The 14,177-nt window shown below is 35.1% G+C and overlaps 1 protein-coding gene across 5 annotated transcripts in view; it reads left to right on the top strand.

The window, feature by feature from the left end:
- Positions 1-14,177, top strand: part of ZNF385D (zinc finger protein 385D) — a 269,512-nt gene that overhangs the window by 239,604 nt on the left and 15,731 nt on the right. For 4 of the 5 annotated variants that reach the window (XM_006907276.2, XM_025043631.1, XM_025043628.1 and 1 more), the window contains one exon: positions 11,920-12,150. The exons of the other annotated variant lie outside the window; for it this stretch is intronic. In XM_006907276.2, the coding sequence (XP_006907338.1) occupies positions 11,920-12,150 (231 nt within the window). The remainder of the gene's footprint in view (positions 1-11,919; positions 12,151-14,177) is intronic. 5 annotated transcript variants of the gene reach the window in all.

Below are 14,177 nucleotides of genomic sequence, written 5' to 3'. Positions count from 1 at the left end.
GAATTATCTGTGCCCTTAAATTTTCTAGGTGGATTTATTTTTGCTTTGAATTCAATTTTGCTTTTAAAAAGCGTTGTATTTTTATAAAGCTAGGCCTAAGCATCAATGTTCTCTGGAGGAACTTCTAAGGAAAGATGATATCACTGAAATAGATCATACAGTTCAACCCTGTTAGCTGACTTGCCCAATTCTTGGTCATTTTTCCCTCCCCCAAGCCAATCTGGAAAGTTTTTATTTGCTGTCTCTAGAAATATCCTCAGTGAAGGGCCACTTATAGGTGCAAATTGAAATCTCAAAGAAATACATATATTCGTGTGTCTGTTTATTTGTTTGTTTATATTATTTTGTTTTTGTTGAGGTAGAGAATAGATGAGTTGAGCCAAAGAGCAGGAAAGAAAGGAGCTTGAACCCTAGCCCTGTACTTGCCTTGCCTGCCTGTTCATCCCAGTTGCCTGTAGTGTGATCCAAGGCCATAAAGCCTGAAGTCTCTAAACACACAGTTACCATCTCTTGCTTTGCCTCTTCTCCCCTTCTTTGGGAGGTGCAGGCAGTGGCCACGAGTACTCTTTTCTCAATAAAACCATGACAGGGCTGTCTAAAAGGTAAGGCCTTCATGCTAAAAATAATCTGACATGGTCACTACTTTGTCTCCCTACCATGGTCTTAAGCCACGTCCTCAAATACCCCAGGGCTGTTTCTTCTCACCCAGTTGCCTTCTGGCTCTCACTTCTCCCCGCAGCTGGGTGAATTGGCTGTCATGACCTGGCTGTGATCTTGACTCCTTGGCAACAGCTTTTCAAGTGCCAGGCTCAGATGTGGTCTGCCTTGCACACTCCCTATCCACTCAGACTTTTCACTCTACACATCCAGCCCTGGACTGCTAGCACTCTTGGCTTGGCTTCCTCCCTGAGCTAGAGGAAGCTGCCAGAAAGGATGTAAACAAAACTAGTCACACATTGCAGTGAAGCTTTTCCATTTCTGGAGAAACATCATCAAAAGAATCTAATGTTGATTTAAAACAGGTTTAGAGAAAACAGGATACACAAATCTATACTAAGAAAATTAATTTTTTAATGTGATCTATAAAACAAAGTGGTTTACTCAAAGTGCTGGCTTTTAATTTTAACTATACAGTTTGCTTTTGGTTAAAAGTAGAAATAGTGATAATTAAAACAGCTATACAAATATGTATCCTAAATAAAATAATGATTATTTTCTAAGACTTGACTAAGAATTATATTTTAAAATTAGTTTATCTAAATTAACGATGAAATTTCAGAACTATATTAGAATGTCTCTAATATAGTATTCAGATTTGACTCATGAAATAGATCCCAAATGGTGAAATGGAACAGAAGTGCTATCATTTTTTAGAAGTCGGGTTGCATGGGACTAGATTTCTATCCTTTTATAGCTATAAAAATATTTAGCATTCTACAGGATCAGAATGACCAGTACTAACTATCAGAGATAATACAAATTTATTTTGAAATTAATTCTCAGGTGGCATAGCCTTTAACATAGGTCTTAAAGTATTAAAATATATCTTAAAGTATTAAGTTAAATATTGGTTGATAGAGCTAACCAAGAAGAACTCTTTTTTTTTTTCCTGCATATATACTCAAAATAAGTAAGTGGATTTGAAGCTGTTTAAATTATACTGAAATAACTAGTCTCTTAATTGAGAGCTAAGGAAAACCAAAATGATTATTCTGCATCATTTAGACAAAAGAGTGATTGACATAATTTTTTTAGTGTTTCAGTTAGCGTTTTAGAGAAATGATGATACAATTATACTAAATGTATTCTCAAAAACAAAAAGAAAACATGGTATGGAGGATTTTTGTGCAAAGGGCAGTCTACTGTAGCTTAGAGTTTCTGGAACAGTGTGATAGTTTATGGAAATAATAGGAGAGAGAATTTTATATCTGGAATTTCATGATCATCTGTTTTGTATGGTTTCTGCAGATTAAAAGGGAATCTTACTTACCATTTTAGAAATAGATCTGTCGGCTTCACTGAGAGGCATTTACTCCAAAATTTTATTAGTCTCCAAGCAGTTCTGTTAATTTTTCAGCAGCCAGCCTTTCAGTAAATAATGAGTAGAATTTTGATTTTTCCTGTTCTACTTCAATGTGTACATTTTTCCTAATTTTTATGTGTCCTCCAAGTCTTAAAAATCTTGGCTGAAGTACATTAACATTACATGGAAACAGCTACTTTGAGGATAAAAATTCTACCAAAAAGTGATTGCATTATGTGATAACTTCCTTCTGTACTCCATTCTGCCGAGAGGAAAATCATAATAAATTGCTGTTTGAAGTGAAATGAACGGTAGTTTGGTTCTTGAGACAACACAGTTTATAGTTTAAATGGAATGCTTAGCAGTTGTTGAAATGTTGTCATTTAAAAATATATGTGTGTGTGTGTGTGTGTGTGTGTGTGTATATACACATATATAGAGATGAATGTTTTCTCAATTATTTTAAAAGCCCTCTCTTCTTCTGTATTTCTCTCATTTTTGCCAACCATTTCCCAAAATTTGTCCAGTGGCACTTACTTCCTAAAAACTGGTGCTCTAAAATTTGAAAAATAAGTTTTTAATCTAGATGTCTGAGTGTGACAAGTACATATCAGTTACATCATGGTATCTTTCTGGTGATTTAAATGTTTTCTGCATAGTTATCTATGAGACACTTATATTGTAATGAAAACTGTTAAGTAACTCTTACACATACAATAAAATGCCTGAGACCACATGAAACAGTGTTCTAAATTATATCCACGCTAAATATTTTATCATTGTGCCATCCATTATGAGAGTTTGTTTTCTTATCTTCAAGACAGCTCTAAGGTACAAAAAAATTTAAAGAGCTGACAATCGTTACTTCCTTTTTGTTATATGGGCTGTCCAGCAGCATTCTACAGCAAGGATTTGTGTCCTAAATGGCTTGGCGTGACTTTCTCCACATTCTCAGTTCTCTACACTTTCTGAATTCATTTGTCAGAAGGCACACTCTCCCTCACTTCGTGTTCGACTTTAATTAGTAAAAGAATTCAAGATTCATGATTTATGATGTCATAAACCTTAGTAGTTAGATATCATGGAAGTTAAGGACACAAGGCAAACCCTTACTTTTAAGCTAAAGCATATGGCTAAAGAAGACTGTTGCTGTAAACAGATACACTACCAGAGGTTTTCACTGAAAAACCATGCCTGGACTTTTCCCCAGATTTCAAATCTGATTTTTTAAAACATAGGTCTTCTCATTAATGAAACGGCAACTGTTACTGTGGCATGCAACACTTTTTTCCTCTGAAAGTTCTTGGAACAGGAGAACTATCATTTATAGATTTGAAAAGACTTTTTCTTCTGCCTTTCTGAGGGGAGTGGGGAAACACCTTTCCATTAGAACCCTAAAAAGGTCATTTCCTAATCTAGTGGCATCCAAGTCACTTAAAATAGCTTTGAAATAAAATTTCTTTTGTCTTCCCCTTTCTGTCTTTTTTGTACTATTTATCAGAAAGTTCGCACATTCTAACAAAACAAGTTAGTGCTTATTCCGCATATGTCCAGTGGCCAGACCTACTCAATTAACTCTCAAGGCCTAGCAGTCTTGCTTTCTGATTAACTTAGTTTTGAATTGATTTGCTTTGAATTAATTTATGCTTGGAAGGGATGTACAGACATTCTGTGAGCAACATAGGAAACAAATTTCCTTGGAAACGTAAACTCTAATTTAGGGAGAGAAGACTATATTCTTACAAAAGAATCCCTGGTTTCACTGCTCAATGGAAAGGTAAGGAAGCTCCTTACTTATTTATTTCTACTTCAAGGATCTGAATGTTTCTCTATCCTCCCTCATTTTTCGTTACATATATCTCTAAAAAATATACTGTACAATGGAAATATTCATTGCTTGCTTAGGTAGTATTTAAAATGTTTTTTAAAGAGTTGTTTCATAATTTATTCCAAATTCCCCCTTAGAGTGATCAACTTGTCCTGGCTTGCTGGAAATGTGCCCCGTTTTAGTACTGGAAGTTCCATGTCTCAGGAACAACCTTAGTCACAGGCAAAACAGGACAGTAACCACCCGATCGATCCCTCATTTCCCTTTTTGACTTTCATGACTTTCTGTTTAGGTGACATTACAGCTCTAAAGATGAGACCAGTTAAGCTAAAGCAGAAACTAATTGGCAGATCTGTCAGTGGTGGCTGTTAAAGTGTTGTCCTCAGACCAACCCAGCAGCAGCATCACCTAGGTACTTGTTAAACTTGCAGATATTCAGACCCCAGTGCAGACCTAAGAATCATAAATGCTGGGTGGGAATCAACAGTCTGTGTTTTATCAATCCCCCTCCCCCAAGTGGTTGTGATGGATATGAAAGTTTGGAAACCACTGGTTTACAGTAACAGCGTTATTTCTGATTCACAAAAGTTTCCAACTTCTTGGCCTCATCTTTGTTGGATGTTGTGAGAGCCAAAAGAGCAGAGAAAAAAAAAAAAAAAAAAACGAGTGAAAAAAGTTTTAAAAATTCTAAGGGGAAAATGATTAAGGATGAAAACTTAGGTTAGCAGGTCAGAGATTGCTATTTATACAGCTGTGCCAGTTTTCAGTCTAGCACCTCGTGGGGATGTAACCTCGACTTTTTGAAGAAAAGCAAATGCCTAACAACAAATGTGTTGATAGTAGGCTCTATGTTTATCAATTATCAAATAACGAGCAAGCCCTGTTCTGGTTGTGTTATGGAGTATAGTTGTATATACTATAGAAGTAGAGAATATAATCCCCATAGACTTTCAGAAAGTAAGGCTTTAACATGATAAGACATTAGAGATTGCTGAAGTGACTGTCGTCAACCAAGAACATCCCTGGAATATTACGTTATGAACCCTTCCAGGTGGATAACAAGAGATGCCAAGGCTTCTACACTAGAATGAGTGTTTTCTGTGGACTTGAAAGAAAGGAACAAGGGCAAATTATTTGGCGAAGAGAAAAAATAAGACTACCTAAAATCAGTGTATTTCTCCTTAAAAAAGAGACCTTGCCTTCTGAGGGAGAGCTTAAGTCGGGTCACGTGACCTGAACCATTGTGGAAATGAGCAGTGTTTGGAGCTCAGGTACAGAATCCCTAGAGCACCTTTCAAAACTGGCAGCTCTCATAAAAAAAAAAACAGAGATTTGGGGCCCACCCAGGATCTCTCTCTCTCTCTCTCTCTCTCTCTCTCTCTCTCACACACACACACACACACACACACAACACACACACACACACAGAGTTTCTAAAACTTTAAATTTGGAAATTTTATATAAAACTTTTGGCTTTTATCAAAATAATAATCAAAACATCTGGTAAAATTGGACCCATATGTCTAAAATGACAGGAACTGACTAGAGTGATATAATGAACTACCCCTTTTTTGTGGAGCACTGTGCTCTCCAGTTTATAATACAGGATCTGACACATGAGAGTTCAATCAGGCCCACCCCAAAGGTTTCAGAGCCAAGACAAAAATACAAATCGAGACCATATGCCATAAGGCTAAATATTTACAAATTATACCTCAAGTTTCACCTAGTAGCCCCACAGCCTCGGAGTGCCTTTTTGACCTGGAGAATAAGGAATCCACTCGCCCGAGTTAGCCCTGAGTCCTACCAAGTGGTGATACAAATCTTCAGGGACAAGGTGGAAGCTGTTCCCAAAGTCAGGACATTTGGGTGGTGACTGAACCCACCCAAATCAGGTAACCTGCTGGGGAAGGTGTTCTTTCTCCCCAACCTCACTTTGCGGATTCAAAATTTCCAGGCAGTTTGAAGTACTGTCTATACCAATGAAGCAGAGCGGAAGGAGTAAATATTGAGGGGAGGGGAAGGACTTTGTCTGCTTATACTGTGAATTGCACTGTTTCAGTCATTTATATCTTCTGCCTTTTCCTGTTGCTGTGTGTGTGTGTGTGCGCGTGCACGTGTGTGTGTGTGCGTGCGCGCGTGCACGCGTCAGAGAGAGAGAGAGTATGGCCTAGTTTTATACCTTCTTTTACTTGGTGAAATCTCAGTTCAAACCAGAGAGGTCCATTTGGAGGTCAAGGACATTTCGGAGGTGTCAGGTTTGAAGATATCAGCTATGGTTGGCCAACCAATTCCTGTTAAGCCCTCTGTGCTTCAGGAACCTCTGATCTTCCTTCTTTCTGGCCTGATTCTCCTGCCCCCTCCTCCTTCACAGTAGCTCCACTCTCAGTTGCTTGGCCCAAGTCAAGCCTTCTTTGATCTGGTCTTGATCACTACCATCTTCTAAGGGTTTCTGCAACCATATGTTTTGGTGATTTGAGGTAGCCAAGTTTGAACAAACCAACCTCCTTCTTGGATTTCCATATAGAGGCTGTGATCTCCTACCTCTCAACATACATAGCCACACATGCACACACACAGACATATACACACACAGAGAGACACACATACGCACACAAACACACTCAAACTTGTGAACATTCATACTCTATACTCTGACCTTTGGGGCACCCAGTTCAGCTCTTACATTTCTTTCCTATAATCCCCATTTGCTCAATTGGTTATTAAACTCTCTAAAAACTTTTTCATGAGATCAAAAGACACAAAGTAGACTTTTCTTTCAGTGGCTTGTGATATGTAGAGCCTTCAAAAGTCCAGAGCCCAATGCAGGGACTATTTCTGCTTGGGTCTAAGAGCATCATAATATGCTTAATAAATGTTGGTTAAATTAAATAAAATCCATAGGAAAGAAACCACCAGAAATAAGTTTTAAAAACTTGTGGGGTTTTTGTGTCATGAAGCCTCAGAATGTCAGCATAGTTAAGGAAGCAGCTGTTCTGCACACTTGGTACCAAGCCTCGGTGAGACTTAAATCCACACAGGAAAGAAGAAAATAAATAGTATATAATTCTGAGTCTTCAGTCTACAGGAAATATGATGAGCATCTTTGGGTCATAATATTAATTCCTGTTACCTAGGAGAAAACTTAAATAATACAACTCTGGGTCTCCCACTTGGGTTATGAGGTTTGTAACTGAGAGAATAAATTTCTTACCCAGACCACGTCACTTGGCTGCTATATTTTATTATTTGCAATTCACAATGTTAGTATTTTGTGGAATCTTCTTGCTTTGTGGATTTTTGAAGAAGAATTTATAGTGTTTTTAGACAAGAATGAGAACCACAAATGGACCACTCTGAATACTGTCAAGTTTCCTTTCATTCTCAACTAAAGCCCCATTTGCAAAGTATAAACAGCCTGTTTTGATGCCAAAGCCAAATCATGACAGTTGCAATAATGAATATTTGCTACTAGACACTGGCAGTAGCAGAGAAATGGCACAGAAATGCAAACCCAAATCATCTCAAACCTTTCTCTTCCCACTGAACCACTATTATTTTTAGCTCCCTCTCACATATATTGTTCCTAGGGGGTCATTGGTTGAATAGTGCAAATAAATCTGAATCTGCCTTGGGGAAACATTAAGAAAAGCAAATTATTATTCTAGTTTCTAATCTTAAAAAAAAAAAAAAGGAAGAAAGAAAAAGGTGCAATAAGGAAGGCCTGTGGTTTACTTACCGTTTTGCATAAGAGGTTATTTGAGAGCTGTAGGTTTTTCTTATGTATGTCCAATCATGCATTTATACTAAAGTATTAAGTTGGATTCCAGCAACTTAATACTTTAGCATAAATGCATGATTGGACATACATAATCAACTCTAGTTTGGACCTTGCCTAGTTTCTTTTAAAATCAGATTTTTAGGATGTGATTTTCAAACACGCATAATAAATCATGACCAACTTGCATTGACTGAAGGGGACATAGTCAATACTTTTATGAAAAAATAAAAAATTTAGCATTAAAAAATAAATGAAGAGCATGTGCTTCTGAGCCAGACTGAGTTTAAATCATTGAGCTACAGCTGGCAGCTCTGGCATGGGGCAAGTTCCCAAATCCCTCCATACTTCAATTTATTCTATAAGATGGAGATGAAAATGGTATGCCCTCTAAGGTTTTTATGAAGATTGAATGTGTTAATACCTGTAAATGCTTTAAAAGTGCTCCACAATCATTACCTATAATTGTTGTTCATTCATTCATTCATTTTTTTCAATAAATATTTATTGAGTGTCTTTTCATGCCAAGTATAAGTGCAAGGATATAGCAATGACCAAAACTGATTAAAGATTAAGTTTATTATTATTTCAAGTCATTATGGGATGTCTCATAAACCACTTTAGTACATGATGGATGTTTGTTGGCCTTCTCATCTTTAGTGGCTTAATATAGAACCTAGCACAAAATAGCCACTTAATAAATGTTGATGGAATGAAATTTGAATACATAAGTCAATGCAATGTAGTATAAGAAGCCCTGTATTTGGAATTGGGAGATGCAATGTCAAGTCCCAGTTTCTCCCCTAGAGCATTATGTGACCTTGAGAAATTGACTGAAATTTCCTAATAAAAAATTAAGAAAACTATACTATAGCTTCTGACTATGATTCTACAAAGTAACTGAAATTATATGCTATTTGTTGACTGGTTATAATTCTATTTTTTCTTAAATTTAATAAACTTTTGATTTTAGAATAGTTTTAGATTTACAGAAAAGGTGCAAGAATATTATAGAGGGTTCCCATATACCCCACACCCACTTTCCCTTATTGTTAACATGTCACATTATCATGGTACATTTGTCAAAACTAATGAACCAGTCCTTTTCTTATATTTCTTCCTTTCTCAGACTTCCTTGTTTTGATGACCTTGACAGTTTTGAGGACTCTTGGTCAGGAATTTTGTAGAATGCCTTTAAATTTAGGTTTATTTTTTTTCTTTTCTCGTGGTAAGACAAGAGTTATGAGTTTTGAGGAGGAAGATTGCAGGAGTAATCCTTATCCCATCATATTAAGTGTATATGCTTTTAACACGATCACTGATTTAAGATTCTATTTTAATAAGTGCATAAAAATTATGTATAATTGCTAATTTAACATATCATAGTAAGGAAAATCTCTTTGCTATATGTAATTTTCTATTCAATTTATATTCAATTTGAATATGGCATAATCTCAAAATATATTTACCTTACTTTTTTTATTTAAAAAAGTCCCTTTCACCACTTATAAATAAAAAGTAAATGAAAAATTCATGTCTTGTTACAAATTAGTAGTAGTCCTACCTTTACGGACTCAAGATCTATATATTAAATTTAAGATGAAAAATATAACATTTTGTATTTCTTTCAAATTTACTGCAAACTGATAATAACAGATCTATGCTCAGCTATGTGGTCTAAAGGATGCAACAAAGTAGAAGCCCAGAAGTCAAGCATTTTGATACTAATTCCCCTAAGCCTGTCTCATGCAAGCAACGAAATGTTAATACTTTACTAAGCCTTAGGCATGGAGAATCTGGAGTCTCTAATCTTGTGGAGTCTTTGGTATAAATGTACATTATCCTCTAGTGTTTGGAAAGACACTGATGTAGCTGTTACCGAGAATGGAAGATCCATGGTTTTGTTTATTCTATACTTTTGTTATGAATTTCACTGTAAATAGGAAAGTTGGTTTAGGAGTGCTATGATCTATGCTCTGTACAATTTTTAGATCAAGACGTAAAATAAACATGATCAATCCAGGGGAAAATTTGTTAGAAGTAGGGTATTACTAGGAATATCTTTACCTAGATTTTAATGAAATAATACCCACAGTATCACACTCTTGCTCTAGCATGTAGCCACACTAAGTTTAAATATCTCTGTATATATGGGTGTCATTCCAAATACAGCTGATCATGAGAAAAATTTAGTAGTTTTAACTAACTGGTGTTTGGGACTATCTATGGAGAACCACTGTGTTGGCCAACAATATCATTTCCTTCTTTTGTATTTTTTTATTTTTTTAAACATTTTATTTATTCATTTATTTTTAACATTTTATTTTTCCCCCTTGCCCTCTCCCCTCTCCTGTATGATACCAATAGTCCATTGTCCATGGCCATGAGTCTCTGTTTGTCCTGTTCATTTGTTCCTTTTTTTTTATTTTTTAAAATCTGTGATTTCTTCATTCCATGAAGCTCTTTGCCCTGGCTCACCATATAGTACTTGTGTGACCTTGGGAAATTTCTTTAACTCTGGAATTTCTTCATTTGTACAAATTTGTGTGAAGGTTAAATGAAATGATATATATAAAGCATTCAGCAAATTAACTGGCTATTTGTTATTTATTCACAGACACATGTGCATATGCTTTCAAACAATCATTTCTGGTTTGTTGAGAGTAATGAACAGCTACTATACTATCTCAAAACAGTCATCGTATTTTATGCCGTATCTAGGCTCTTAGAAATATTTTCTGGCTATTACCTGGTATTTTAACTTTAATCAGGTAGTTTATTAAGCAAGTAAAAACTAATCTGGAAATGGACCTCTCAGTGTTCAAAGGAGTAAATAAACTTGGGGTGGGGGGGATTGTATTACAGTTATTTTTATTTATTTTTTCCTAACCATGAGAAACTGATTTTTTTTTACATGATTGGTGGATAATTCTTCATGACACTGAAGGAGGCTTACTTGATGATCTTAGCAGCTAAAATAAGTGATTAAAAAGTGTGTGAAGTGTTAGGTAAAGAAAATGATATCCAGATGAATTGTTTTATGCAAAAGCCCCCAACAAGACCTCATTTCTCTTCTTATTGACTAGTGTTTCTGATGCCATATTTTGGAAAGAAGCCATAATCAATCTCACCTATATTCCCACCTCTGTATCTGAATCAAAGAGAATATCCAAGTTAAAAGGAATCCTGGAACTGAAATCAACTCTTGGTAGTATGAGCTTTACAAGAAGTAAGAGTTTATGAGGACAACATTTCATTGCAGGCTGACCAATGTCTTTTATAGTCACCGCTCAATCCATTTTTCAATGTGGCATTAGGTAGTGACCACAGCAGCATATGGAATGAGAAACAGTTGCTGGACAGACAGCCTGGGAATATTTTGAGTAAGAGGTTAAGAACTAGCCATCCAGGAGGCAGAGTAAGTAGTATAAGAGTAGAAAGAATATGAGTATAGAGCTCATTTGCAGTTCGTTGTTGGATATACAAACATTTGTTGACATCATGATAATTGGCATATTTGGAATGAGAGCTATGTATACCCACATGAAGTTAGGGGAAGATTGTTTCACTTTAGAGGTTGATCACTCCAGATTTAGAATCAAACTTTGGAGTGGGGTGGGGGGGTTGTAGGGTTATAATATATCAACACTTTATTGGTCATCAAACTCTTGAAACCATTTGACATTAACATGATGTGACAGGTCTGTGAATTGCTTGTAAAGAGTGACCATTGATGTTTGAATACTATGTCACAAACTCCCAGAACACAGCCTGGTACAGAGCATGCATTTACTAAATACACCATATTGGAATTCCTCGTATTTGTATATTGATAATTTTTGTACCTGGTATTGAATATACAACTCTTCGTAAATAGGGCAATGATTTTCTAAACTGCTGATCTAGACAAAGCAATATATTGTCAGGGTTCCATTTTTTTTTTCTTTTGTAAAGTATGTGCAAAAGAATCAGTGCTTATTTTTATAATTATAGAAAATAATGTAGAAGGAAAATAGACAAGTAATAAGTAAAAATAAAAATATCTTAAAAGTATTCTCTATTTTATTTTTTTAAAGCCATCTGTGTAGAAATATATGTATTACAAGGTATAATACAATGTAAAAATTATTTTACTAAGGCCATATGTTAACAGGAGAACATTGTGGGCATATTTATTTACCCCCTTGATAGCTGCTCTTATATTAGCAGAATGTAATGTTAGTGATACATCTCCAATTTTTTAATATCACTGTTTTTCCTTTTTTTTTTCCTGTGCTGTTTTGAATGCAGACAGTACCACAGGGACACCAGCAATATCAACGACAACTGTGGAAATTCGCAAAAGCAGTGTTATGACAACTGAGATCACCTCTAAAGTGGAAAAAAGCCCCACGACAGCCACTGGCATTAGCTCATGTCCTTCTGCAGAGACTGAGGAAGAAAAGGCAAAACGGCTTCTTTACTGTTCCCTATGCAAGGTTGCTGTCAATTCGGCCTCGCAGCTGGAGGCACACAACAGTGGTGAGATGCAGCACTTTCTTTTCTGTCTTAGCAGCTCTGCAATTATCTTTCTCTGAATAGATTAGATCTTTTGCATCAGGGGACAAGGAGATGGCAGAAAACTGGCAATTATTACATGGAATTCATTAACCATTAAAAAATAAAAATGACATGCAAAGTGTCATTTACATGAGGACAAGGGAGGGTTTCCAGGGCTTCTGTGCTGTGTTGTGTATGTGTTTGTATCAATGGATGTGTGTGTGCATTATTAAACATTAGAAGATAAAGTAAAATACAATTCTAAAGTATAACTTTTGCATTTATTTGATTTCTAGGTTCCTAAGTACTTCCATGCATTTGCTTCTAAATGAAGTTTTCTAAAGTTATACCAATAATATAGTTGCAAAATTTGGTTGCATAACTCTATGTACTTTTGGTTAAAACTTCCCTATTAGTTTTTTTTTTGTTCGTTTTTTTTGTTTGTTTGTTTTTTTCTTATGGCAGATAATGTTGTTTGGGCTAAATCCATATGACCTGGACGATTAAACTTAAAAAAGTGCTTGTTATGATCTTTACATGTAATATTTTACTCTTTCTGACAACCTAGATACTATTCCTCTTGTTTGATTGAGGCTCAGTGAAGGCACATGATGACTTAAGTGACCGAGTCATAATTCAAACACAGGTCTTGCTAATGTAAATACTAAATGTTAATATATTATAACAGAAAATACTAAACATTAATATGTCATGATATATGATAAGCCAAGATAAAATGCTTTCTCAATATATTTTTATTTCATTCATATGTTATATATCTATATCAAGGTATTATGTATCTATATCTATCTTTGGCATATCTATCTACATATATATCTAGATATAAATAATAGTATATTTGTTTGTTTGTTTATGTCCTGCCTGAAATTTTAGCCAGCTCTTTGGCCCAAGTTCAGCTTTTCTCTGAGAGACTCAATTCATTGCCAGGATTCTTTCAGCAATTACAATAGAAAAAGAATAATTTGTGAATTATACCTTGAGTTAATATTGTAGCTCTATGTTGACTAAGTCATTGACCAATCAATGTACTGCCCTAGTAATATTCGAGTATTGACTTCAAAGCTTTAAGGGAGTAATTTGAGATGGAGAATAACCCCTTTGGCACATACTTTCCTCCAGCATGCAACATTAGTTGTAGTTATGGAGAGTCATGTGTCCAGGGGCTAAAAAACATAGAAAGTGTCTGGCTCTGTCAGAATCTATACCATGTAGATTTGTCTTGTGTTTATCACTACAATATATTCTTCCTGGATGCAAGATAATTGGAGAGCATAAACATTGCTAGAAGTCAATTTATTTCTCAAGAATTCTTGATCATTTTGCATGGTGACTAAGAAACGCTTTTATTTGGGGCCAGGGCACAAACCATACCCTATGAGGCTAGAGTTAATTTATCAAGAATTTGGATATCTTTCCTGAATTCTTATCAGAAACATCTGATTAAGAAGCAAAAAGGAATTATTTGATTATATCACATCAGGTCAACAATTTTCATATTACAATCCTGTGGTCATCTCTACTTTGTGTGCCAGAATTATTTATGGAGTTCTAAAAACACATTCACCCATGGTGCTTTACAAAATATATGTATATATTCATATATTTTATATGAATATAAAACATGTTCATATGTTATAAATACATTTATATTTATTTAAATATATTGTAACTATATATATTTATGTATATATATTTATATATATATTTATGTATATATATGTTTATATATATATATATTTATGTACACACACACAATGGAATATAATGCAGCAATAAAAAAGAACGAAATCTTATAATTTGTTACAACATAGGTGGATCCAGAGGGTATTATGCTAAGTGAAATAAATATATATATTTCCTATATCCAGGGATTCTTATATATTCAGGACCTGGGAAGCTATAGTGTTTGGAAAAATTTTTTTAAAAACTCAAAAGTGTTATCTATTCAGAGCTTGGAACTACTATAATCATCTCATTCGAGAGTTTAA

This window comes from Pteropus alecto, unplaced genomic scaffold (genome assembly GCF_000325575.1).
Source record: "Pteropus alecto unplaced genomic scaffold, ASM32557v1 scaffold92, whole genome shotgun sequence".
Taxonomy (NCBI): Eukaryota; Metazoa; Chordata; class Mammalia; order Chiroptera; family Pteropodidae; genus Pteropus; species Pteropus alecto.
Note: the sequence above shows the minus strand (reverse complement) of the source record. Positions and strands in the feature narration are given on the sequence as shown.